The 25,373-nt window shown below is 49.2% G+C and overlaps 3 protein-coding genes across 4 annotated transcripts in view; 2 read left to right on the top strand and 1 right to left on the bottom strand.

Annotated features, from left to right (window-relative positions):
* stan (Protocadherin-like wing polarity protein stan) overlaps positions 1 to 15,031 on the top strand; it is a 49,647-nt gene extending 34,616 nt beyond the window's left edge. Inside the window, exons 3-7 of one of the 2 annotated variants that reach the window (XR_011442556.1) lie at positions 640 to 2,302; positions 2,390 to 9,713; positions 9,798 to 11,678; positions 12,187 to 12,502; positions 13,763 to 15,031. Coding sequence is in view for 1 of the 2 variants with exons in the window: in XM_017251164.3 (XP_017106653.2) it covers positions 784 to 2,302; positions 2,390 to 9,713; positions 9,798 to 11,678; positions 13,763 to 13,796 (10,758 nt within the window). In the remaining variant the exon portion in view is untranslated. The remainder of the gene's footprint in view (positions 1 to 639; positions 2,303 to 2,389; positions 9,714 to 9,797; positions 11,679 to 12,186; positions 12,503 to 13,762) is intronic. The other variant, XM_017251164.3, reaches the window with a different exon arrangement.
* A 2,303-nt stretch (positions 15,032 to 17,334) lies between these two features.
* Rab3 (RAS oncogene family member Rab3) lies at positions 17,335 to 25,314 on the bottom strand. The gene is made up of 5 exons (XM_017251188.3): positions 24,697 to 25,314; positions 20,688 to 20,936; positions 20,258 to 20,376; positions 20,026 to 20,197; positions 17,335 to 19,966 (listed from the first exon to the last, which is right to left on the bottom strand). Exons 2-5 carry the CDS (start codon positions 20,910 to 20,912, stop codon positions 19,820 to 19,822), a joined length of 663 nt encoding a protein of 220 aa, XP_017106677.1. The 5' UTR covers positions 20,913 to 20,936; positions 24,697 to 25,314; the 3' UTR covers positions 17,335 to 19,819.
* On the top strand, positions 21,425 to 23,457 carry CAH13 (Carbonic anhydrase 13). The gene has a single exon (XM_017251180.3). It carries the CDS (start codon positions 21,648 to 21,650, stop codon positions 23,241 to 23,243), a length of 1,596 nt encoding a protein of 531 aa, XP_017106669.2. The 5' UTR covers positions 21,425 to 21,647; the 3' UTR covers positions 23,244 to 23,457.
* Positions 25,315 to 25,373: the final 59 nt, after the last annotated feature.

Raw genomic sequence — 25,373 nt, 5'->3', positions numbered from 1 at the left:
CGAAGTGGCCATTAGAGGGACATCAAATCGAATTTCATTAAATTTTCAACTCGAGCGGCGACGGTCATCGCCAGCGTCATCCGAGAGCTGGACAATGTGGACAGTGTCACAATGTGGCATTTTGTTGGCTGCCGCCCTCGCTTTCCACTGAGGCCCTACTCCCATTTTGGCCCTGGATATCCATCCACTCGCATATCATGGTTTGGGCCGCTGTCTGATTAAGCCGTATACTTCATTTTGCTGAAAATGTCAAAAGGGGGCTGCGAAATATCGTTCAAAGAAGCCCCAGCGAAAAAAAGGACAAAGATTAAATTTCATTTTATCTAGCTCCATATTAGCTGGTCTTCGTGGAGCAGGAAAATGAAATTAAAAATGCTTCCCGCTGGTCTGGCAGCTTGCGTTTGGCGCAGAGAGTGCTTTTTTGTAAAGAGTTTTTAATTAAGTCAAAGGCAGCATTAAAACTGTCAAAACATCATAAGTGGTTCCATTTCCTCGAAAATTATGGGTAGAATCCTTTAAGGGCCAAATTGTTGTTTTTCACTTTAAAAATATTGGGTTTTCGGGTTGCTTTACACGAAAATAACTCTGTTAAAGCCCACACGATCTAACTTTTTCCCTTTTCGTTTTCAACTTTTGCAGACAAATGGCCATTCCCGCTCCACCGCCCACCGATGACAATTGAATAGGGCCTTAATTGCGTTGTGGTTACACACTCACACACACCACAGACCCACCCGGGCCACACCCACACACATCGAAAGTAATCAGCCCAGCGGTTGAGCCATGGAGACGAGGGAGCTCCCAAGAAAGCCCCTGACCCTCGGGCTGCTCCTGCTCCTCCTGCAGTTGTGCCAGCTGGCCAGTGGCTACCTGATCGTCGTGCACGAGGACACTCCCCCTGGCACTGTGATCTTCAACGCCTCCGTGTACAAGCTGGGCTCCGAGCGCCACTACAAGATCAATGCCCACAAGTCTGCCAACTTCGTGCACCACCTGGTGTCCGTCAGCCACAAGGACGGCCAGATTCAGCTGCGGAAGTCGCTCAAATGCGACGGCATCTACTACCCCAACCTCTTCACCTTCTATGTGGACTCCACATCAAACCAGCTGCGCAGCATAGACTACTACAGCCTGCCAGTGAGGATATTTGTCTCGGGCCACAGCTGCAACGAGGACCGAAGGCTGGAGCAGGAACTGCACCTCCACCACTACGAGGAGGAGGACAACACAGGGTACTCCAAGCGCAGGAGGAGGAGATCCACCCAGGAGGTTATCCAGCTCAATGGAAACCAGCTGGAGGAGATGTTTATCCGAAACAGCACGGAGTTCCGGGCTGGGGATCTAATCTTCGGAGACAGCTTCGACAATGAAATGCGACACAGAATTCTGAACAGGAAGAGAAGGTCTCTTCCTTCGGCGGATCCACTGCATCTGCAGCCAGTCTTGCACCGCAGGATCTCCGACGCTAAGCAGTGGATATCGGAGACCTACGCCTCATACGCCATTCATACTACGGACAAATGGAACCAGATCTGTCTGCGGAAGTCCCAGTTGGTCAACAGCCTCAACGCCTTTCTGCCACGCTCCGTCTGCCAGCACTGCCGGGTCAGTTTCCTGGACGTCAACGACGAACGTTTCTCCATCGAGCACAAGAACCGCGACCTGGTGGCCAGTAGAGATGTCTGCATCCCAGAGTCCATGTGGAAGGTGAGCATTACCTTCAGCATTCGCTGCGACCGCCGGGACATCGTGGACTCGGACCACAGGCTGAAGATCGTGTACCACCACCAGGAGTTCAATGACACAGACATTGCCAAGAGGGTGCGGAGGGAGTTGCGCAATCAGTCCCCGTATTTCGAGCAGGCTCTGTATGTGGCCTCCGTGCTCGAGGAGCAGCCAGCGGGAGCGGCAGTGACCACAGTGCGCGCTAGAGATCCTGAGGACTCACCTGTCGTGTACTCAATGGTCTCTTTGCTAGATTCGCGCTCTCAGTCCCTTTTCAAAGTCGATTCTCGAACGGGTGTGGTTACCACCTCGGCTAGTCTTGATCGAGAACTGATGGACGTGCACTACTTCCGGGTGGTGGCCACCGACGACAGTTTTCCTCCGCGCTCCGGTACCACTACGCTGCAAGTTAATGTCCTGGACTGCAACGACCATAGCCCCACCTTCGAGGCGGAGCAGTTCGAGGCGAGTATCCGGGAGGGAGCTACCGTGGGTTCTACCGTCATTACCCTAAGAGCCACTGACCAGGATATTGGCAAAAATGCGGAGATTGAGTATGGAATTGAGGCAGTAACGGGTAAGTACTCTTGTAAGCAAAGCAGATCCAAAATATGATTCCTTGTCTGTTCACTAACATATCCATTTATTTCTATATTGTTGCCAGACGGAGCAGGCCAGGCTCAGGACCAGGAGCTGCCTATCTTCCGCATCGACTCCCGTTCGGGAGTGATCTCAACCAGGAGCAGCCTGGACCGTGAGACCTCAGACAGCTATCACCTTCTAGTCACAGCAGCGGACATGGCAGCGGCCCAGAGCGAAAGACGCACAGCCACCGCGAGTGTCCTGGTGAAAGTACTCGACGACAACGACAATTACCCGCAGTTCAGTGAAAGAACGTACACAGTCCAAGTCCCGGAGGATCAGTGGGGAGGCACTGAGGACAACACGGTGGCTCATATCCGAGCCACGGATGCCGATCAGGGCAACAATGCGGCCATAAGATACGCCATAATTGGCGGCAACACCCAGTCACAGTTCTCCATTGACTCCATGTCGGGAGACGTGAGTCTGGTGAAGCCCCTAGACTACGAGAGCGTTCGCAGCTATCGGCTGGTTATCCGAGCCCAGGATGGAGGCAGTCCCTCAAGGAGCAATACAACCCAGCTGCTAGTGAACGTTATCGATGCCAATGACAATGCACCCCGATTTTACACCTCGCAGTTCCAGGAAAGCGTCCTTGAGAACGTTCCCGTCGGCTACAACATCATCCGGGTGCAGGCGTACGACTCGGACGAGGGTGCCAATGCGGAGATCACCTACAGCATATCGGAGCGGGATGACAACTTCCCTCTGGCTGTGGATCCTCGAACTGGATGGGTTCAGACCATCAAGCCCCTGGACCGCGAGGAACAGGCTCGCTTTGCATTCCAGGTGGTGGCCAAGGATGGTGGAGTGCCACCCAAGTCCGCCAGCTCCTCGGTGGTAATAACGGTACAGGATGTGAACGACAACGATCCGGCTTTCAACCCCAAGTACTACGAAGCCAATGTGGGGGAGGACCAACCACCAGGCACTCCAGTAACTACCGTAACTGCCACCGATCCCGATGAAGATTCCCGTCTCCACTACGAGATCACCACGGGCAACACCAGAGGTCGGTTCGCCATCACATCCCAGAATGGTCGAGGTCTTATTACCATTGCCCAATCCTTGGACTACAAGCAGGAGAAGCGTTTCGTGCTCACCGTGGCAGCCACCGATTCCGGAGGTCGTTCCGACACTGCCACCGTACATATCAACATTACGGATGCCAACAATTTCGCCCCCATCTTCGAGAACGCTCCCTACAGCGCTTCGGTCTTTGAGGATGCTCCTGTGGGCACTACTGTCTTGGTGGTTTCCGCCACGGATAGCGACGTGGGGGTGAATGCGCAGATCACTTACTCCCTGAACGAAGAGAGCATCAACGGACTGGGCAGCCCGGATCCGTTCTCAATCAACCCACAGACAGGAGCTATTGTGACGAGTGCCCCGCTGGATCGGGAGACCACAAGTGGCTACCTGCTCACAGTGACTGCCAAAGATGGTGGAAACCCCTCGCTGAGCGACACCACCGACGTGGAGATCGGAGTCACGGACGTGAACGACAATGCTCCGGCCTTCAAGAGTCCTCTGTACCAGGCGTCGATTTTAGAGGATGCTCTGGTGGGCACTTCCGTCATCCAGGTGGCGGCCAGTGATCCCGATGTGGGTCTCAACGGACGAATCAAGTACCTGCTGAGCGACCGGGATGTGGAGGATGGCTCCTTTGTAATTGATCCCACTTCTGGAACCATTCGAACGAACAAGGGATTGGACAGAGAGAGCGTGGCTGTCTATCACCTGACGGCTATTGCCGTGGACAAGGGATCTCCACCACTTTCTAGTACGGTGGAGGTCCAAATCCGCCTGGAGGACGTCAATGATTCGCCCCCAACTTTTCCCTCCGATAAAATTACTCTCTATGTTCCCGAAAACTCTCCTGTGGGATCGGTGGTGGGCGAGATTCATGCCCACGATCCCGACGAGGGAGTCAATGCAGTGGTTCACTATTCGATTATCGGCGGCGAAGACTCCAACGCCTTCTCCCTGGTCACAAGACCTGGCTCCGAGAGGGCCCAACTTCTTACCATGACGGAGCTGGACTACGAATCGTCCCGGAAACGTTTCGAGTTGGTGGTGCGCGCCGCCAGTCCTCCCCTACGTAACGATGCCCACATCGAAATCCTAGTCACGGATGTGAACGACAATGCCCCCGTGCTGCGGGACTTTCAGGTAATCTTCAATAACTTCCGGGACCACTTCCCCAGCGGCGAAATCGGACGTATTCCCGCTTTTGATGCGGACGTAAGCGATAAGCTCCACTACCGAATTTTATCCGGAAACAACGCCAATCTCTTGCGCTTGAACAGCAGCTCGGGGGGACTCGTGCTCAGCCCTCAGTTGAACACCAACGTGCCCAAGTTTGCCACCATGGAGGTGTCGGTGTCCGACGGCATCAACGAGGCCAAAGCCATTATGCAGCTGTCGGTTCGCCTTATAACCGAGGACATGCTCTTCAATTCGGTAACAGTGCGCCTAAACGAAATGACGGAGGAAGCTTTCCTGTCGCCGCTTCTGAACTTCTTCCTAGATGGTCTGGCGGCCATAATTCCATGCCCGAAGGAGAATATCTTCGTGTTCAGCATCCAGGATGACACGGATGTGAGCTCTCGAATCCTGAATGTAAGCTTCTCAGCTCGGCGACCTGATGTTTCCCACGAGGAGTTCTACACCCCGCAATACCTCCAGGAGAGGGTGTATCTCAACAGAGCGATCCTAGCACGACTGGCCACTGTTGAGGTGCTGCCCTTCGATGATAACCTTTGTGTGCGAGAGCCTTGCCTGAACTTTGAGGAGTGCTTGACGGTTCTGAAGTTCGGTAATGCCTCCGAATTCATTCATAGTGACACGGTTCTGTTCAGACCTATCTATCCTGTCAATACCTTTGCCTGCTCTTGCCCGGAGGGGTTCACGGGCAGCAAGGAGCACTACTTGTGCGACACGGAGGTGGATTTGTGTTACTCCGATCCGTGCCAGAATGGAGGTTCTTGTGTGAGACGTGAGGGTGGCTACACCTGCGTTTGCCCCGCCACCCATACGGGATCTAGCTGCGAAACTGAGGTGGGTCAGCTGCGACCCTGTCCATCGGATACCTGCGAGGGAGGATTGTCCTGTTTGAGCAACTTCCCCAGCTCCCAGCCACCCCCATACACAGCCGCATGTGAGCTGCGGGCTCGATCCTTTGGACGCAACTCTTTCCTTACCTTCGAGAGCCTCAAGCAAAGGCATCGCTTCAACCTCAAGCTTCGGTTTGCCACTGTCCAGGAGAACGGGTTGCTACTCTACAATGGGCGCTACAACGAGCTCCATGACTTTGTGGCCCTGGAGATCCTCGAGGGCCATGTGAGCTTCTCCTTCTCCCTGGGCGATCACAGTGAACGAGTGTCCGTCATACAGGATTCTAAGGTCTCCGACGGAAAATGGCACGAGGTGGAGGTGGTCTACTTGAATCGCAGCGTCACCTTGGTGCTGGATAACTGCGACACTGCAATCGCTCTCTCAGGACGACTTGGTGACCGGTGGAGCTGCGCCAATCGCACTACCTTGAAGTTGGACAAAAGATGCTCACTACTAACTGAGACTTGCCACCGATTTTTGGACCTGACAGGACCCCTGCAGGTGGGTGGACTCCCGCGAATCCCCGCCCACTTTCCGGTGGCCAACCGGGACTTTGTCGGCTGCATTTCTGACCTACGCATCGATGACCGATTCGTCGATCTCAACTCGTACGTGGCCGACAATGGAACTCTGGCGGGATGCCCACAGAAGGCGCCACTTTGTCCATCTGAGCCCTGCTTCAATGGAGGAACTTGTCGTGAAGGCTGGGGCACCTACTCCTGCGAGTGCCCCGAAGGATATGCGGGAAACAACTGCCAAGACAACATTCCCGCTCCGTGGCGCTTCTCCGGTGATGGCAGCCTCAGCTTTAACCCTCTTCTGCGACCAATTCAACTGCCCTGGACCACGTCTTTCTCGCTGCGGACTCGACAGCGGGAGGCCTTTCTGCTGCAAATCCAGATCGGCCAGAATAGCTCAGCAGCTGTGTGCTTGCGGCAAGGAGTGCTCTACTACATCTTTGATGGAGAGCCGATGTTTTTGGCCGGCGCCTTCCTTTCGGACGGGGAATGGCACCGCGTGGAGATCCGCTGGCAGCAGGGCTCGGAGATTTTCTTCTCCGTGGACTATGGCCAGCGGACGGGCTCAGTACCCATGTCCCAGAAGGTCCAGGGCCTCTATGTTGGAAAAATAGTGATGGGTAGTCCCGACGGCAGCATTGGCACCGTCCCAGAGGCCTCTCCTTTCGAGGGCTGTATTCAGGATGTGCGCATTGGAGCAGGTCAGTCTGTGCTCTCCCGACCCACCATCCGAGAGAATGTGGAAGACGGCTGCGAGTCGAGAGCCCAGTGCCCGGATCACTGCCCCGTCCACTCCTCCTGCTCCAGCACCTGGGACCTGGCCACTTGCGAGTGCGACTCCGGGTACGTGGGCTCCGAATGTGCCCCCATCTGCACGGTTCGCCCCTGTGCCTCAGGAGTGTGTCGTGCAAATGTGAGCTTGGCCCGTGGCTATGGCTGCGAGTGCAACAGCAGCTCCCGACACGGGGATTACTGCGAACGGGAACTGCAGCAACCATGCCCAGGGGGCTGGTGGGGCGAGCGAGTGTGCGGACCCTGTAGATGCGACCTGGCCCAGGGATACCATCCGGACTGCAACAAGACCACGGGACAGTGCTACTGCAAAACAAATCACTACCAGCCGCCCAATGAGACTGCCTGCCTTTCCTGCGATTGCTACTCCATTGGAAGCTTCAGTGGAGCCTGTAATCCGTTGACCGGGCAGTGCGAGTGCCGCGAAGGTGTCATTGGTCGGAGGTGCGACTCCTGCTCAAATCCTTATGCCGAGGTCACGCTCAGTGGCTGTGAAGTGGTCTACGATGCCTGTCCGCGCTCCTTTGCCGCTGGGGTCTGGTGGCCCCGAACTCCTCTCGGTGGAGTCGCCATCGAGGGATGCCCTCTGCCAGCTCGGGGAAAAGGACAACGCAGCTGCGATGCCCAGACCGGCAGCTGGAGTCTGCCGGACATGTACAACTGCACTTCGGAGCCATTTGTAGAGCTGCGCAGACAGCTTTCGCAACTAGAGAAACTGGAGCTAGAACTCAACTCCTTTGTGGCCATCAAGATGGCAGAGCAGCTGCGCAAAGCCTGTGAGACCGTAGACCGGAGGGGTTCCAGTAAGGATAGCAAGGCTCCGGGGTCAGGACGCCCCAACAGGCGCTACAAGATGGAGTCCTCCTTCCTCCTCAGCAATGGTGAGAACGTGTGGTCCCACGAGCTCGAGATGGACTACCTATCCGACGAACTGAAGTTCAGCCACGATCGCCTCTATGGAGCGGATCTGCTCGTGACTGAAGGCCTGCTCCAGGAGCTTATCAATTACGAGCTGATGCAAAGTGGCCTCAATTTATCGCACAGCCAGGACAAGTACTTTATCAAGAACTTGGTGGATGCAGCTAGCGTGATCCTGGACCGAAAGTACGAGGCGGAGTGGCGACGAGCTACAGAACTGATTCAACGTGGACCGGAGGACCTGGTGGACGCTTTCAATAAATACCTGGTGGTCCTAGCCAGATCTCAGCACGACACTTACACCAGTCCCTTCGAGATTGTCCAGCCCAACATGGCCCTCGGCCTGGATATTGTGACCACGGAGTCCCTGTTTGGTTACGAGCCGGAGCAGCTGAGCGAGTACCATCGGAGCAAGTACCTCAAGCCCAACGCCTTCACCACGGAAAGTGTGATCCTGCCGGACACCAGTGGCTTCCTTCAGCACTCGGCTCGCCAGCGACCAGTGATCAGCTTCCCCAAGTACAACAACTACATCTTGGACCGTCGTAAGTTTGATCAGCACACCAAAGTTCTGGTACCGCTCGAGATGCTGGGAATTACTCCGCCGGAAAGTGACGAAGTTTCGCAGAGCGGCCGCCGAGGAGGTAGCCACGACCATCGTGCCATTGTGGCGTATGCTCAGTACAAGGATGTGGGACAGCTTCTGCCGGATCTGTATGATGACACCATAACCAGGCGATGGGGCGTCGATGTGGAACTGGCTACTCCCATTCTCTCGCTGCAGATTCTGGTGCCTTCGAGGGATCGCGAACAGGAGACACAGCGACTGGAGATTCCCACGAGAAAGATCTCCGCCACTTCGTCATCCTCTTCCTCAACTGGCAGTTCGGAACAGCAGTTTGTGGAGGTCTTCGATGTGCCCAAGGCACCGACGAGCAGTAGCGAACAGCAGATCGAGGACATTCGGATCACGGCCCACGAGATCCCACCACCCCCCGGGAACTCTGGCGAACAGCTGGAGGCTTCTAGCAATGAGGATGGTGAGGTGAGGGAACCCCATATTCGCTTGAACCTTGACGACATTGAATTCCATGGAAACTCTGGCGAGGAGAGCATATCCCCTGACTCCCCGGAAGTCCTTAATCCAAATTACGAGGGTGTCAGCTCCACGGGAAGCGATGAACAGCCAAAGGGCGAGAACGAGGCCGTATACCGGGATCGTCGGTTGGTGAAGAGGCAGGTGGAGATTACCTATCCCTCCGACCAGACGGATCAACAAGAGCAAGTGGTCTACAGATCCCTGGGGTCGCCACACCTCGCCCAACCCATCAAGCTTCAAATGTGGCTGGACGTGGACCCGGCTCGCTTCGGGCCTCGCTCGAATCCTCAGTGTGTGCGCTGGAACTCCTTCACGAACCAGTGGACCCGTCTGGGCTGCCAAACGGAGATTCCCGACTTCGATGGCGACTTCAGCCCGACAACCCAGCAACCCATACTTGTCAACTGCAGCTGCACACACATTTCCAGCTACGCCGTGATCGTTGATGTAATTGATCCAGAGGACATCCCAGAGCCCTCGCTCCTGGTGCAGATCACTTCGTATTCGGCGTTCTTGGTTTCGTTGCCCTTGTTGTTGGGTGTGCTGCTGGCCTTGGCGCTTCTCCGCGGACAACAGACAAACTCGAACACCATCCACCAGAACATCGTCCTCTGCGTCTTCTTCGCCGAGCTTCTGTTCTTTGTGGGAATGCAGTCGCGCCGGCAGCTCCTGGAGAGCGAGTTCCCCTGCAAGCTGACGGCCATCTGCCTGCACTACTTCTGGCTGGCCGCCTTCGCCTGGACTACGGTGGACTGCGTCCATCTATACCGAATGCTGACCGAGATGCGGGACATCAATCACGGACCCATGGGCTTCTACTTTGCCATGGGCTACGGAGCTCCGGCTATCGTCGTGGGACTGTCGGTGGGAGTTCGGGCCCATGAGTATGGAAATAGCTTGTTGTAAGTAATCCACCTTTTTCGTCTTAATGTTCATGTTATCACTTCCCTGATCCAAACTGTTGTAACTTTGAATCTCTCTTTCAGCTGCTGGCTTTCCGTGTACGAGCCCGTGGTCTGGTGGCTTGTGGGTCCTATAGCGGGCATGTCCGTGGTGAACCTACTGATCCTGTTCGTGTCGGTGAAGGCCGCCTTCACCCTAAAGGACCACGTTCTCGGCTTTGGGAACCTGCGCACCCTGCTGTGGCTCTCGGTGGTCTCCCTGCCCTTGATGGGAGTGATGTGGGTGCTGGCTGTGCTTGCTGCCTCGGAGCACTCGCAGCTGCTGAGTCTGCTGCTGTCCGGAGTGGTGCTCCTCCACGCACTTTTCTGTCTGATCGGATACTGCATCATCAACAAGCGGGTGAGGGAGAATCTTCAGCGCACGTGCTTGCGCTGCATGGGCCGGAAGGTGCCGCTCCTGGACTCCTCAATGGTGGTTTCTAACAGCTCCCACAATGTGAACGGAACAACGCGGCCGAGCAACTTCCTCGCCGGAGGCTACGACACAACCACTCGGAGGAATATAGGCATCAGTGCCAGCAGCACCACTTCCAGGAGCACGGCCAAGACGAGCTCGAGTCCCTACAGTGATGGACAACTAAGACAAACCTCCACGTCCACCTCAAACTATAATTCGGCCAGCGACGCGCCCAGCTTCCTTCGGGGCTTTGAGTCCTCCACAACAGGACGCAGTCGTGGGGGCGAGGAGAAGCCGCGGCGCCAGAGAAAGGACTCCGACTCCGGATCCGAAACAGATGGCCGATCTTTGGAATTGGCCTCCAGTCACTCCAGTGACGACGACGAGTCCCGTACGGCGAGGTCGTCGGGCACTCACCGCAGCACCGCCGTGAGTTCAACTCCCGCCTACTTGCCCAACATCACAGAGCACGTGCAGGCCACCACTCCGCCGGAACTGAATGTGGTGCAGAGCCCGCAACTCTTTCCGAGTGTCAGCAAGCCCGTTTACGCTCCGAGGTGGTCAAGCCAGTTGCCAGACGCGTACCTGCAGTCGCCTCCCAATATTGGGCGCTGGTCGCAAGACACGGGATCGGACAACGAGCACGTGCATGGCCAGGCCAAGATGACCATTTCTCCCAACCCTTTGCCCAATCCTGATCTCACGGACACTAGCTACCTGCAGCAGCACCACAACAAGATCAACATGCCGCCCTCTATTCTGGAGAACATCCGGGATGCCCGCGACGGCTACGAGGACAGCCTCTACGGACGCCGGGGTGAATATCCGGACAAGTATGGCTCCTACAAGCCACCCAGTCACTATGGCAGCGAGAAGGACTACCCGGGAGGGGGAAGTGGCTCCCAGACGATTGGCCATATGAGAAGCTTCCACCCGGATGCGGCCTATTTGAGTGACAACATCTACGACAAGCAGAGGACTCTTGGCAGCGGATACCTGGGCGCTAAATCGGAGTCCCCTTACCTGTCCAAGGATCGCATCACACCGGACATTTACGGATCACGAGATGGCCACTACAGCCTGAAGCGGCAGCCAGCCTACACCACGGACTCGTTGCATTCTGTGCACTCCTTGCTAAAGACCGACTACCAGCAACAGCAGCAGCACCTGCAGCAGCAGCAACTGCAACACCAGCAGCAGCAGCACCAGTTGCAGGACCGCCTCTCGGAGGGCTCGGACAAGAACGGCTACCACTTCCCGTACACCGCAGAGGAGGACCACCTGCCCGCCAGGAAGCTGAGTCACACCCAGCCGCCCTCGCTGCACGGATCCCAGCTGATGCAGCCGCCGGGTCTGGGCATGGTGAACGACGTGAACAACCCGGGTCTCCTGGCGAGGCACACCCTGAATGGGGGATCCCGACACAGTTCCCGGGCCAATTCGCCGCCCTCGAGCATGGTGGCTCCCATGCAGCCACTCGGGCCACTGGCCAGCATCACGGATACAGAGTAAGTCCTCCGTCCTTTGGAGGGGCTCATCCTTGCTTTCAGTTTTTGTTACGGTTACGGTTATGGTTTTGGTTTTGGTTTCGTTTACTGATTCCGATTCTATTGTTTTTTGTGGCCAGTGGCCTGTTAATGCTTCTTGTACTGGATGTACATACATTTGAATTCCTGTGCCGTTGATTTCATTTTGAGTTGGGCTAGAAGATTAGTTTTGCTGTTTGGGAGCTCCGCTTGTTGGCCGTTCTCCGTTTTGATTCCAGCAATTAATCTGCGGTCCTTTGTTGCCGATTCAGTTCTTTTTCTTTTGCTTTCGAATCAACTACAATGACATAAACCTTTTGTACCACTCTCGATTTTCCCGCAACAATGAAAACTGAAAACAATGAAGATGAATATGGAACACACACTGCTTATACACACACACACCATACACCATACAAGCCCCACAAACCCCAAACCCACACCCCATACCCCATACTCATACACATCATGTACTCATATATCCTTTCAGCTGGTCCTGGGAACGTTTGAAGCAAATCTAATTTGACTATCTTTCACTTCTGCTCTCCCTCTCTCTCTCTTGAACTTTCGCCCTTTATCTTTTTTACTCTCGATAAATGAAATTCACACACAAAACACACACTCCTGTCCACAAATGAAAAAAAAAAAAAATCGAAAAATGAATTCGACGTAATACAAAATGGTATGACGGCTCGTGTTCCATCTGAACCCAAAAAAACCCGACTAAATCAAACAACTACAACAACCACAAAACCTACAACAACATCATCATCTACTACAACAACAACTACAACTACAGCTCAGAGGTAAACCACAAGGAAAATGCATTTTCAAGTCGCACATCACATTTCCCATTTTCCACCTTCATCGTACAAGTTTAACGTCTTCCGTTCCTTTTGTTCGAATTGAGTAGTTTGAGTGGCGAGTGAATCAGTTTGATTTGATCTGCCGGCTTAAAGCCAAAAGTGCACCACTTTTAATTTGATTTGACCATTTCGATTCAAAATTGAATGTAAATATTGAGTATTGATTTTCGTATTATTTACCGTGAATGTTGGTTCGTTCATTAGTTTGATTAATCGAGTCCGTTTTGATTTGTTATCCGATGAATTGTGTTTATTTATTCTTTCGCTGCATTTAATTGGAACGTGTAATACATTGAATTGAAACATTTATGGCATCACCATTACCATTACCATTTACCATTTACCATTTGCCACTTACCATTGTAAATAACATGCCTCATGCCACAAAAGCCCACAGAAACCACACCAACAGACTCGCTAAACTCTACATCCTGAAAACATCTCCACAGTTTGACATTATTTGGCTGCATCGCCGGCAACAGAGGCAACAGTATCCCTGGTCGCTAACAATATGGTACTCGTATTTGGAATACAGATAGGATAACTAAGTTAGCCACCCCTAGCCAGAGTTAGTCATAGATTAAACCAAAGTGGTCCAAAGCCATCACATTAAACCCCAAAAAGTGACAAAGTGACTAGCCAATCGTTGAAATACTAAACTGTATTGAATAAATAATTAGTTGAAAATAAAAACGAAGCTGAAACGTTGAGTTCTCATAATAATAACGATTAACCAATAAAACAAACCCCAGAATCCATTAGCGCTTGTCTAACTAGGCCCATAGGTTCAGACCTGGCCAAAAAAACCCATTATACACCTAACACACGCCATACACACTACACACTACCAATAATACTCAAATAGCACCACAACTCACACTCTCCTACAACACCCAACATAGAGTTATGTTTTGGTTTTTTCACTTGGTAATTCAGTTGCATTAATTATGTTGTCGCTTGAATCGAAATGCGAATTGAACACGTACTGCATGGAATTTATGACAGCCCCCACCCCCACTTACCACCTACCTCCTACCACTTACTGCATGCCACAAATTCGAAAACTATCTATGCACGACCAGCACGTAAATTAGAGCAGAGCACCTAATGAAATGTTTAGAAATAAATAGAATTTTTGCCTATCGATGTGCGTTGCATTCAGTCCGCTAATAAGGTGTCTCTTCCTCCATGCAACAACAGGCGGAATATTGATGACGACGAGACCACGGTGTGACGACAGCCACTAAAGCAGCAGCAACACCTGCGGCAGCAGCAGCAGAAGCAGCAGCAGCAACGCAACATACACCAAACGCAATATTTTGCAACCATTAGACGCAAACCGCAGTACAGGATTAAACCGGAAGCGGAAACTCCATCGAAAAAGCAACCCTAGACACCACATCACAAAACTTGTACATAACCAACACACACGCCACTCTATTTCTACGTAAATACCGCTTAGATTAAACTCGTACGCGAGCATAATTATTTATACGCATTTCTATAGAATATAATTAATTTAATTGTGTAACCAGAATACTCAGCCCGCGCTTTGTGTATGTATTATAATATCCGATAACGTATTTGGAACAAAAGTCAGACTGATTTAAAGCATTTCTTTCCGAGCAACTCACATGCAAGCATACTCGTATTAGGTCCAATATGGGAGGATTCGAATCAACTTTTTCGTTTAGTTAGGGAATCGGAAGGTAAACAAAGTGTCGATAGAAGGGAACGCCGTGTGCCTCAGGAGATGATAGTACAGAGCTTATTATGCCAAATTAGTTGAAGTCGAACTGTATAACCGGGGATCTGGGATCGGGGATCGGGGAAGGAGAGCTGTAAATGAGAAATAATCGGCGAAAGTTTGCAATTCATTTGCCTAGCATCCGCACACGTTGCCATTTAGTTTGAAAGTTTCGGGGGAGTTTCATAGTTTTAATTTAATGCATTTACTAGCCTAGACCGAATCTCTCGAACACGCACGTTCGTTGCTAATGTAAAATAAACCCTCAAATGGTCCAGAGCCATTTCAATTTACCAAGAACAATATTGCAATGCAGGTCACATGGATGGGAGGATTTAAGAAAAAACACAAGCGCAGCATAAACATATCCAGCAATATATACACACATATACGAGATATAGAAACACATATTTGTCTATAATATCGAAATCTAGCTAGAAGAAGAAGCTTGCTCAACTGTTTGATCCCTCAGCCAGCAATAGCCCTCAACCACGCCCACGCCACGCCCATGTAAACTGTGTACAATTTATAAATAATTCATATGCGGTAGCCACTGTACTGCCACTCATTGTGACCCTTAGCTCCCGCTTTGCCATCGGACATGTACGATTGCATTCGATGGCGCACATTATATGATATTTATGTGAATTGACTTATTTAATTGTAAATGATACAAGTATATCGATACGAATAAAACCTGTACAATATATAATGCAAAAAAAATGGTGTTTTATTTTGATGTAAGGCCTCAGAAAGGTTTGTATAATTCTTTATTAGGTTTAATGAAAGTGTTTTGAGAAAAAAGCGATGGACTGTTTGAGTTTGTTTAATTAAGTCAATACATTTTCCACATTTTTTCTTTTGCATTCTTTTATGGTTTAATTGAAGAAGTCATTTAAGAAATCATATTATACAACAAATATTACTACGAATCATATGCCATACGATACCCGTATTCCTATTACCCATAAGGACACTTTCCAGTCAAAATTGTAAAATAAACTCGACAATGTCCAAAACTTGTAATCTATAAATTTTTAAGATTTTGAGCTTTTGAAAAAAGTCGTCTTTAATTTTTGGAGCAAAAAAAACTCGAGTTCAAAATGCGTCTTAATGTAAATTGACGTCATTTACTTCATTAGAATCGCGGTCCTTTCTATTATTAATACAAAAGTGAAAAGCAGCCGAGGCATCAGTGACTTTGTGTCTTTGGCAGCCGTCCAAAGTCCTACACAATTAGCGAATTAAAATACATTTTCAAGTAATTTTCGTTCTTGTCAAATTTAGATTGACAGACAAACTTTGTTGCTTCAATGTTTGTTATCCTTTTTAAGAGGTAGAAGTTTTCATTACTTTTTCATTGATAAAGGTAGACCAAAGTTCTAAGAAATAAATTTTTTCGATTTTTATACCCTTGCAGAGGGTATTATAATTTTGTTCAAAAGTGTGCAACGCAGTGAAGGAGACATCTCCGACCCTATAAAGTATATATATTCTTGATCAGGATCACCTCCTGAGTTGATATGAGCATGTCCGTCTGTCCGTCTGTCTGTTTCTACGCAAACTAGTCTCTCATTTTTAAAGCTATCGTCTTGAAACTTTGCACACACCCTTCTTTCCTTTGCACGCAGTATATAAGTCGTATAATGGCCGGGATCGGCCGACTATATCCTATAGCTGCCATATAACTGATTGATCGGAAATGGTATAACTTTGGTGTTTTTAGAGTTAGAGAGTTCAAATTTGACATGAGAGCCATTTTTATAATAGGGCAAAATAATACGACATGCCAAATTTCATAAGGATCGGCCGACTATATCCTATAGCTGCCATATAACTGAACGATCGGAAATGACCCAACTTTCGTGTTTTTGAAGATAGAAAGCTGGAATTTAGTACAGACTCTATTTTTGGTCAGTTGATGCAACCTACCAAATTTCATTAGGATCGGCCGACTATATCCTATAGCTGCCATATAACTGAACGATCGGAAATTACCCAACTTTTGTGTTTTTGAAGATAGAAAGCTGGAACTTGGTACAGATTCTATTTTTGGTCAGTTGATCCAACCTACCAAATTTCAGATCGGCTAACTATATCCGATGTTTGCGATATATATCCGGTTTTAGCTGCAAGGGTATATAAACTTCGGCTGCGCCCGAAGTTAGCTTTCCTTTCTTGTTTTAAATTCAAATATTTATGAAAAAGAAAGTGCCACCTTGGAAAAAACGTTATTTTTTTTAATAATAATGCTTTAATAAGCTTTCATCAAAACTTAATGGCAACCTCTTTAAAGAGCTTGGCTTCCCAAAATCAACTTCGATCGTCTTATCGAACATCGATGTTTTCCACCTCTTTCCAAAAAGAACTTATAGAAAAGTAATGCTTAGGATGATTATTCTTTGTTATTTTAAGGATTTTAAAGAAAATTTTCATTTAAGTCCATTTACCTCAATTTTACACATACTGGAAGATTATAAAAAATGCGAATTAAAATATGCCTTGTGATACTGCAGAAAGAAGCCTGGAATGTTTTTCAAAATTCACATTATGAGGAACAATGGTATAGCAAAGTCTTATACGTATTGACGCCATCCCTTGAATATATATATCTACTTCTATAAATGTTTTTCTATAAAGTTTTTTTTTTTAATTTTTCGTAATCGATCTTTCTCTTGTTGTCCACTTATCTAATGGTTTAACTACGTCTCCACGGGCAGAACCATTATCAGTGGTCCTGGATTAGCAGAGCACTAGCATTATCCCAATCTTAAACGGAGGTTACATCGTTTTCGGGATAACAGACATGTAGCAAAATATAAAATATTCCTTAATCCTCAAAGAAATGTTTGTGGGCGAGTTTCCTTAGATTAGCTCTGAGATAGAATGCGTCTTTTACCGAGAAACCGAGATACGACGAGCTTCTAATCAGTTTCAGCATGAAGAGTTTCAGCTAAATTTAATTACTTACCCAGGATGATATTGCTGAAATAATGAGAGATCCAGATACAAAACACGAAAGCCGTTTCTTAGTTTTACCATACACCTTTTGCATATATTTTATTATGGGAATACAATAATTTCAATACCATTATGTGTATATTATGTATATATGTGTGTATCTGTATATCTATGTTAGTATTCTCATAAGTACGGGTATGCAGAGATGTGTTAGTGTTAAAACCATCATTGAATAATATATTGAAATACTTTGCTTTTATTTTGACGCTTCTGTATACAGGTCCTAGTGGGGTTAGGTTATCCTTGTTGCAATTCAAATGGAATACAAATAATGTCATTGTTTTGTTGAGTTGGAATTGGAATTGTTTTCAAAGGGTTTACAAATATTTTTTCGTTTTCGTTTAGCTGACTACACAATGCAATAATCAATATATATGTTATGCTAAGTATTTGCTTAAATGACAACAATGTAGCGCAAAAATGTTTGCATTATGCTTATGCAATGCCTGAACATCATCAACAATTAATTGTTTCTCGTTATTTTTGAGTTATTTGATTTGATTTTATTGTTAGTTGTTAGTGGCTTTAGTTAGACCGGTTGGATTATTTGATTAGGGAGGCTGACTAAAAGCGAATCCACATACGAATACAAAGATAAATACCTGAAGAGGTGGCTATGCAAGTTGTATGATTATGTTGTTATTTTACAAAACAGTTCGAATGCCAAAAGACCGAAGTGTGTTAAGGCATTTTCGTATAGAATTTTCACTATTATCGTTAACTCTTCCACATTCCTTCCATATATGTATCTCTGGTAAGACTCTCCCATCCCCGCCCTCACTCTTTCTAGCTTTATATTCTGGCGCTAAGCAACTCGTTGTGCATTTTTCTCAGTGGATGTGAACGTGGTGTGGGTGTTCGATTGGTTATCTTTATTCCTGCCTTTTGGGTATTTATAATACAGCGATATGCCTTTAATTTAATCATTAATTCAAGTGAAACTCTGCTTGTACACATATTTAACATTAACGAGCATTTGAAAATACAATATTCAGTTACATATTCGGATTCAGCAGTTTCAGCCTGGTTCAGCTATACAAGTCCTCGTTCCCGCCTGATCCTCCCGAGAATTTAGCCGCGGCAGCAGTTTGTTTTCAAGTTCTCAAGCGTCCAAATCAAAGGAAAGCCTTGGTTCAAAAGGGGTGGGACAGAGGGTCAGGAGTCAGGGCTGTGCATATAAAAGAAGCTGGCAAATTAAATGCACCGATCTCTCAGCTGGCTCGGTGGGTTCAAGTAACTCACATTCCGGATTCAGTTCGCAATATTCTCTTAGTTGATTTGAAACAAAAATCGTGAAAAGTGTGCAAAAGTCAATTGGTTTGGGGCCTGTCCTTGGGGCTGGGGGACTCGGGTATGATAACTATAAACCTCCTGCGGATTATTGTCACACTTGTCCTCGGATTAGGTCCAGGGACGCGTGAGGCGGAGACCGGAGATCGAAAGGGAACCGAACGGAACAGAAAACTGCAATAACCTCTACATATGCCTATAGGGTCGGTTAGTAGTCTATGCGGTACTTGTATATTTGATGTATATATATATATATTTCATTTACCATTTGCAACACATTAAAATTTTCCATTTCACTACATAAATACATACGTACATAATAATAATAATATAATCATAATATTTAATAATAATGTCTTACTTACTTGAATTTCAAGAGGTGTGTCTTTGTGTGTAGACTGCCCTGTGTTCGAGGACTGCAAGGACTCTACTACATATCTGTGTGTAGACTGTGTGTGTGTGTGGGGGACTAAGTACGGCAAGCCATGTACATGGTTTTGAGTGGGGATCGTGTAGCTATATAGTTTCACCGATTCGCTAGCTTTTGTGCGTTTCGTCAAGCATCGCAAACTGTACAGTTCTTAGCCAGCGTATTTACATTTGGAGAACGACTCGACTCGATTCGATTCGATTAAAAAATACTGACTGACCACCTGGATAACCTCAAATCAAATAATCAGCACTATCTGGGTGCACGATTAATTAGTGCCGGACTGCTCGGACTTTAGTTAAATTCTTTGCTCTTGTTCATGTTTCATAGTTTTCATTTTGCAATTCAATTCACACATTTCATCAAATGTTTGTCGGTGGCGCGCTGAGACCAGCCGATTCATCTTACCAGGTTACCAATTACAAATTACAAATTACAGATTACAAATTACAAATTACCAATTACCAATTACAATTGAAAAACAGCGGATTAAATAACATTTTGACATTTACACTGAGGCGACCGAACGAAAGGATATACATACACATATCGTTACAAATTTGGTAGTGCCCCCCGCCTACGGGATGGGGAGGAAGCACTTATATATCATCGTTTTCGTTTTCCGACGGCTACTGGCGAATTAGCTGCAAGTCCCCCGATCCAATGCTGACTAATTAGCTAGTTTTTAGTTTTCAAATTCTGTGTCTATGGTTGTTGCAGTTGCTGTTGCTGTTGTTACTGTGGTGCACTTGCTCCGCAGGACATGACTCTAACAGTTGCAGTTGGCGTTGGGCGTGCCCTGGGGCTGATCCGTCAGCCTCTGGCCCTTCTGGGCCCCGCCCACTAACGTTGGATCGGCGTCCAGGCTCTCGGACATCTTGTCGCAGATGATGTCCACCAGCCGCTCGAACACAGCCTGAAAAGGGGCCACATTACTCCAGGACCTCTTGTTATGGTAATTCTCCAGATACTTACCTTGACATTGACGTTCTCCTTGGCGGATGTCTCGAAGAACTCGACTCCCAGTTGGTCGGCCAGTTGGCGGCCACGCTCGAAGCTAATCACTCGCTGGTCCTCCATGTCGCACTTGTTGCCCACCAGGATCACCTGGGCATTGTCCCAGGAGTAAGTCTTGATTTGTGTGACCCTGGAAAAGCGAATCTCAGTTAATCGAAAGACAATCGAGGTGTTTCCCCCAAGCTCTTACCAATCCTGCACTGAGTTGAAACTGTCCTCGTTGGTGACATCATACATCAGGATGAAGCCCATGGCCCCGCGGTAGTAGGCTGTGGTGATGGTGCGGTACCGCTCCTGCCCAGCCGTGTCCTGAAAGAAACGAACAATCCGTTTTAGTAACAAACCATAAATGCAATTTTAACAAGGAAAATGAAAAGACTCTTATCGGGACCAACAGCCACGTTGCTTGAGCTTCCAAAGTGCTCCAGAGTGCGCTCACCTGCACTGGCCAATCAATAAATCAATGACTCAGGCTTCCGGTTTAGTGCCCTCCGTGGGATGAATTGAATCATCGCCCCCCAGGCCACCTAATAAAACTAATCGGGGTCAAACAGTCAAACAGTCGGTCCCACACCTGAAACGCCCCATAAAAGTAGGCTACACTTTGTGTGAGCACTCACCCAGATCTGGAGCTTCACGCGCTTGTCATGCCGAAAGACGGTCTTCACCTTGAAGTCAATGCCCACCGTGGAGACGAAGGCGGATGTGAAGCTATCGTCGGCGTAGCGGAAGAGGAAGCTGGTCTTGCCCACGCTGGAGTTTCCAATGATGAGCAGCTTGAACATGTAGTCGAAGTTCTGGTCGGCAGCATCCTTTTGCCACTTTGGATCTCCACCACTAGCCATTATATCTGTCTACGGTTTTTTTTTCTGTTGAAAATATATAACCAAAATTCAACGATTAGTAAGAAAGAGTATAAGTTATAATGCAATCCTTAAAATTCGAAATATATCATTTTTATTTTATTCTACAGCTTGTGTTTTGTGCCTAATGTATCCATTCACATATACAGACCACTATCCTTAGCAGAAAATCCCATAGCTTTTTTAGTCTTTGCTTTAGCAAACTTACATATTATGAAGATATTCTTCCTACTAGTTAGATTTAAGGAAAAGTACATGGAACCTTTGTTAAAAGTAGTTTTTGCAAAATGGTGCCCCATTTTATAGTTCATATGATGTTGCAAAATCTTTACAAGGTCTTTACTAAAATAGTTTGTATTTTGTTCCATTATTCCGATTCAACAGCAAAACAAGTAATCAAATTTCTAAGATATGCTTTCTGGGTATCAACATTTCCCAGTGATATTTAAAGTTAAATAAGGTGCCTTGCCCCCAATGTCAACTCGTATCCCTGAGCAGAGAACTCGTTAGACCCCATTCACATAAACACATTCGCCTGAGTAACAGTGATAGACTTCGAATCGGAAACTGGAAAAAAATAAGCGGAAAATTTAAAGGGATCGCAACGTTGCATTGATCGAGTTTGTTTTTGGTACGTTTCTACCTTTTCATTCCGTTTCTGTCCCATGTTCCTTGGATCCTGATCCGCGATTCCGAGATCCCAAGATCACAAGAAAGATGTTCGACACCACACTCGGAACAGTACTGGCCCTACTGGCCCAGCTTATCTGGCTGGTGGTGACCCAAGTCTTAGGGCTAGTACTCCAGCATCCGCTGGTCACTACTATATTTTGTCTGGCCGTGGGCGTGGCATGCCAGGCTGATCAGGAGGCGCTCAGGGAGGGCTACCAGCGAATGCTGCTCTGGATGAAGGCTCCATTCCGCTTCACTTGTGGGATTAGTTCCCGCTCTGATTGTCTATCTGTGGGCTATGGCTACGACATGGATCATGGACCACACACCTGGATGGGCAAGTCGACAGGACCTGGATGCCAGTCCCTGGAGCAAGAGCCGTCCTTCCAGAGCCCGGTGAACATAGACGAGAGCCAGATCCAGCGCCTGGCCATCCGGGAGCTGCTCAACTGGAACCACTATGACGACCTACCGGCCAGCATCCAGCTGGAGAATACTGGACAGACCCTAGTGCTGCGCGCCCAGTTCCATGGCAATGCTCCGACCATCAGTGGAGCCGATCTCCTGGCCAGCTACACCTTTCTGGAGCTGCGCTTCCACTGGGGCTGGTGCAACAGTGAGGGATCCGAGCACACTATCAACCACCGCAAGTTCCCGCTGGAAATGCAGGTGATGCACCGGGCGGGATCCGGAGTGCCCCGGGCCTGCACCAGCAGCTACGACCTTCTGATGATTGGCTATGTATTCGAGCTGTCGGCCCATAATCCGTTCCTGGACCCGCTGGTCCAGAATCTGCGCCTGGTGCAGCAACCGGGAAAGCGAGTGGACATCCCGCCCTTCCCACTCTCCTATTTGATGTACGCTTTCCGCACAGGATTCTACTCTTACGGTGGCTCTCTTACCCACCCGCCCTGCTACCAGGGCACCGAATGGTTCATCTTTCCAGAATCCCTCGCCATCAGTGACTTTCAGCTTCGCCACTTCCGCCTGCTGCTGGGCTCGGATGGAATATCGCCCATTACCCGTAACTGCCGCCCAGTCCAGCACATGGGCAACCGGGTGGTCAACCTAAACTGCTTCTGCCCCTACGATGCCGCCCAACTGGCCCGACTGCACGTGGAGCTCTGCCAGCAGCAGGCTCAGGAGGAACAGGAGGAGCGCCTAGAGCAGGAGCGCCAGGTGCTACTGGAGCGGGAGAGGCAACTACAGCGGGAGCGGGAGGCGGCTGCCATCGCCATCGCTTCCGAGGACGAGGGCCAGCTGGTGGAAACCATCGACACTACTACCATCATTACGAGCAGCAGCAATACTAGCCTCTGTATGACCACATTGATGCGCAAGGACATGCCGCAAATCAAGGAACAGGAACAGCCACAGAACCTGGCAAACATGGCTCCTTCCGTGCCGCCGCAGATGCACCATCGAGCGCCTGGAATTGTGATTTTTAGCGGTAGCAACGAGGCCAAATGCTTGCCCGGAAAGTGCGGCCTCCAGCTGGACTCGCAGGAGGAGCTGATAAACAGGGAGGCACGAGGACCGGGCTTGGGGGTGAACGCCAGCCAGAACGGCTGCAAGGCCGATGCCATTTGTGGCGTTGGCGATGGCGTCAACATTGGACTACGCATTGAACTCTGCGAATAGGACTGCCTCCCGCCCTAGCCCGGGATGCAAAAGACACTCCATTAGTTGTCCTAGCTGCACGCGGAACAAGAGCTCTCCAAGGGGAACTGAAAGTGGACATGGAGCAGACTCGTCAAGGCCGAATGGGGGCCAGCTGCTGCTCTCCATGCAGGGAACTAATTGAATCGCGTGCGCGTGGATTAAACAAGTTGCGTTTATATTTTCTGAAGCATAACCCAGCCCTTTTGACATGTGACCCAAAAGGGATGGGACATGATGGCTAGGATGGGGTGGGCGCTATCCTCCCTACTTGATTATCCATGGCTGTCACGTCACTGGGAAAGCTCAAAGAGAAACTGCTGCCGGGGAGCGGGCCGAGAGCAGGAGGTGGAGGGTTGTTGTGCGGCCTTGAAAACTTTCAGCCTTGACTTGGCCAAAGTGACAACGGTCTCGGCTTACTGTTTGCTGTTCTCGGTCTGCCAACTACCAACTAGCGAGTTGCTGGGTCGCTTGCCTTCCATATGCAAACCAGCGACATTGTGTCGATAATTTGTGTGTATAGGCAACTCCAGCTTCCGCCTCCCGTTCCAGCAAATCAAAAGTTGCGCAGCAGCGAAATGCTGTCAGATTGCTGATGAACGACATCGTCAAGGCTTTTGCCTGCCACGGCGTAAGGCAGCCCGGAGGAGGCCCAAGGAGCTGCCACTGGACCGGGCTGGGTGGGTTGGATTCTGTGCAGGCTCCGGAATCTCGGGGAGGGCAGCCAGGACGCCCTGCCACTGACAACTGACGGGCCCGAGTCAATAAGCGCCCGACTCTTATCAGAGGCGGTGGGGAAGTGTTTTTATCTGCTCGCCTGCGTGTAATTATCGATTTTTTCTGTTGTTTTTCCCACTGTGCGGGGGTGGCTCTCCACGCTCCCCCACCTCCCCCTGGTTACTGCTCTTTCATGTTTCAAATTTCCAATGATTAAGCAGCTGTTGAGCGGGCAGCAGCTGCGGGCTAGTTTAATTATTGATAAGAAACCCAATATTGGCCGAGAGCTGGGCTCAATTTCGGGACTAATGGTTTCCGTGGGAGCACATTTTTCGCGAGGAGATCCCTCGACCCGTTTAGGGGGTCATTGCTTGGCTTTGATTGCACTTTCGGCAGTCTAGGAGGTCACCACAAATCAAACTATGGTGGCTCTTCCTAAAAGGCTCTATATGAAATGCTTCGATAGATACAACAACAAATCTACAATGACCTGAAAAAAGCAGTGTGTTCTGCGTAAATATTTGCTATCTGTATGGTTTCTGTATCACAAACCAGTAAACAGGAATAAATTAAACAGCTAAACCACCCGCATATGCCAAAGGCATACCACACGAAGGCTACATGGAACTCAGCTACGCACACAAGTAAGTGGAGAGGACCCACAATTCCCAGCTTTTGGTCACTCATGGCGTATACTTATTGTGTCAGATGCACTTACTCTGTCTTGAGGTTTGTGTGGTTTTTCTGCGCTATTCCTGCTGCTGTTGCAGTTGTGGATCCTTTTGTTGTTGCTGCTCTCCTGTCCAAAGATCCTGCTGTTGTTGACGTGGGCGAATCCCCTCAAGGAAGTGTGGGCGCTCTGTTGTTGTTGCCCGCACACATACACATACACACCAATCGATAATCGCAAAGAAAGCAGCTCCTTTCGACTCGAATCAGCCTTGGCACTGGACTGGCATACGCCGCGCTGCCTTTTGTTTACGATTACCCAATCAATTATTCACGCCCCCGCTCGTCCCGCTCGGCTATCCAATGTGTGAGTGCCTGGGTGTGTGGCTGGTGGGTGTCTCAATTATTCAGCGGATGCAATGCGACGCCTGCAACTGTTTCACCTCTTTTTTCACCGTTCGTTCGCTTCGACACGTCGACTCCAAAGGACACACACAGAATTTTTCCTCGGGCGGCGAATTGGCTGCTGCGGCGAAGTTAACGGGAAAGTTTTGTATACGTTTTCATAATTTAACTGTTTCAACCTGACTGACTACTGCCCACACAGTTTCCCTGCTAACTTCTGCTGCTGCTGCTGCTTCTGCTGGTGAAAATCGATGGGGTCCCCGTGCCTGGGTTGCCTGTTCAAAAAACGAGTGTGGGCGTAGCTTTCGCGGCGAATCCCCG

This window comes from Drosophila bipectinata, chromosome 2R (assembly GCF_030179905.1).
Source record: "Drosophila bipectinata strain 14024-0381.07 chromosome 2R, DbipHiC1v2, whole genome shotgun sequence".
NCBI lineage: Eukaryota > Metazoa > Arthropoda > Insecta > Diptera > Drosophilidae > Drosophila > Drosophila bipectinata.
The sequence above is the reverse complement of the archived record's forward strand: the minus strand, read 5'-3'. Positions and strand labels throughout refer to the sequence as shown.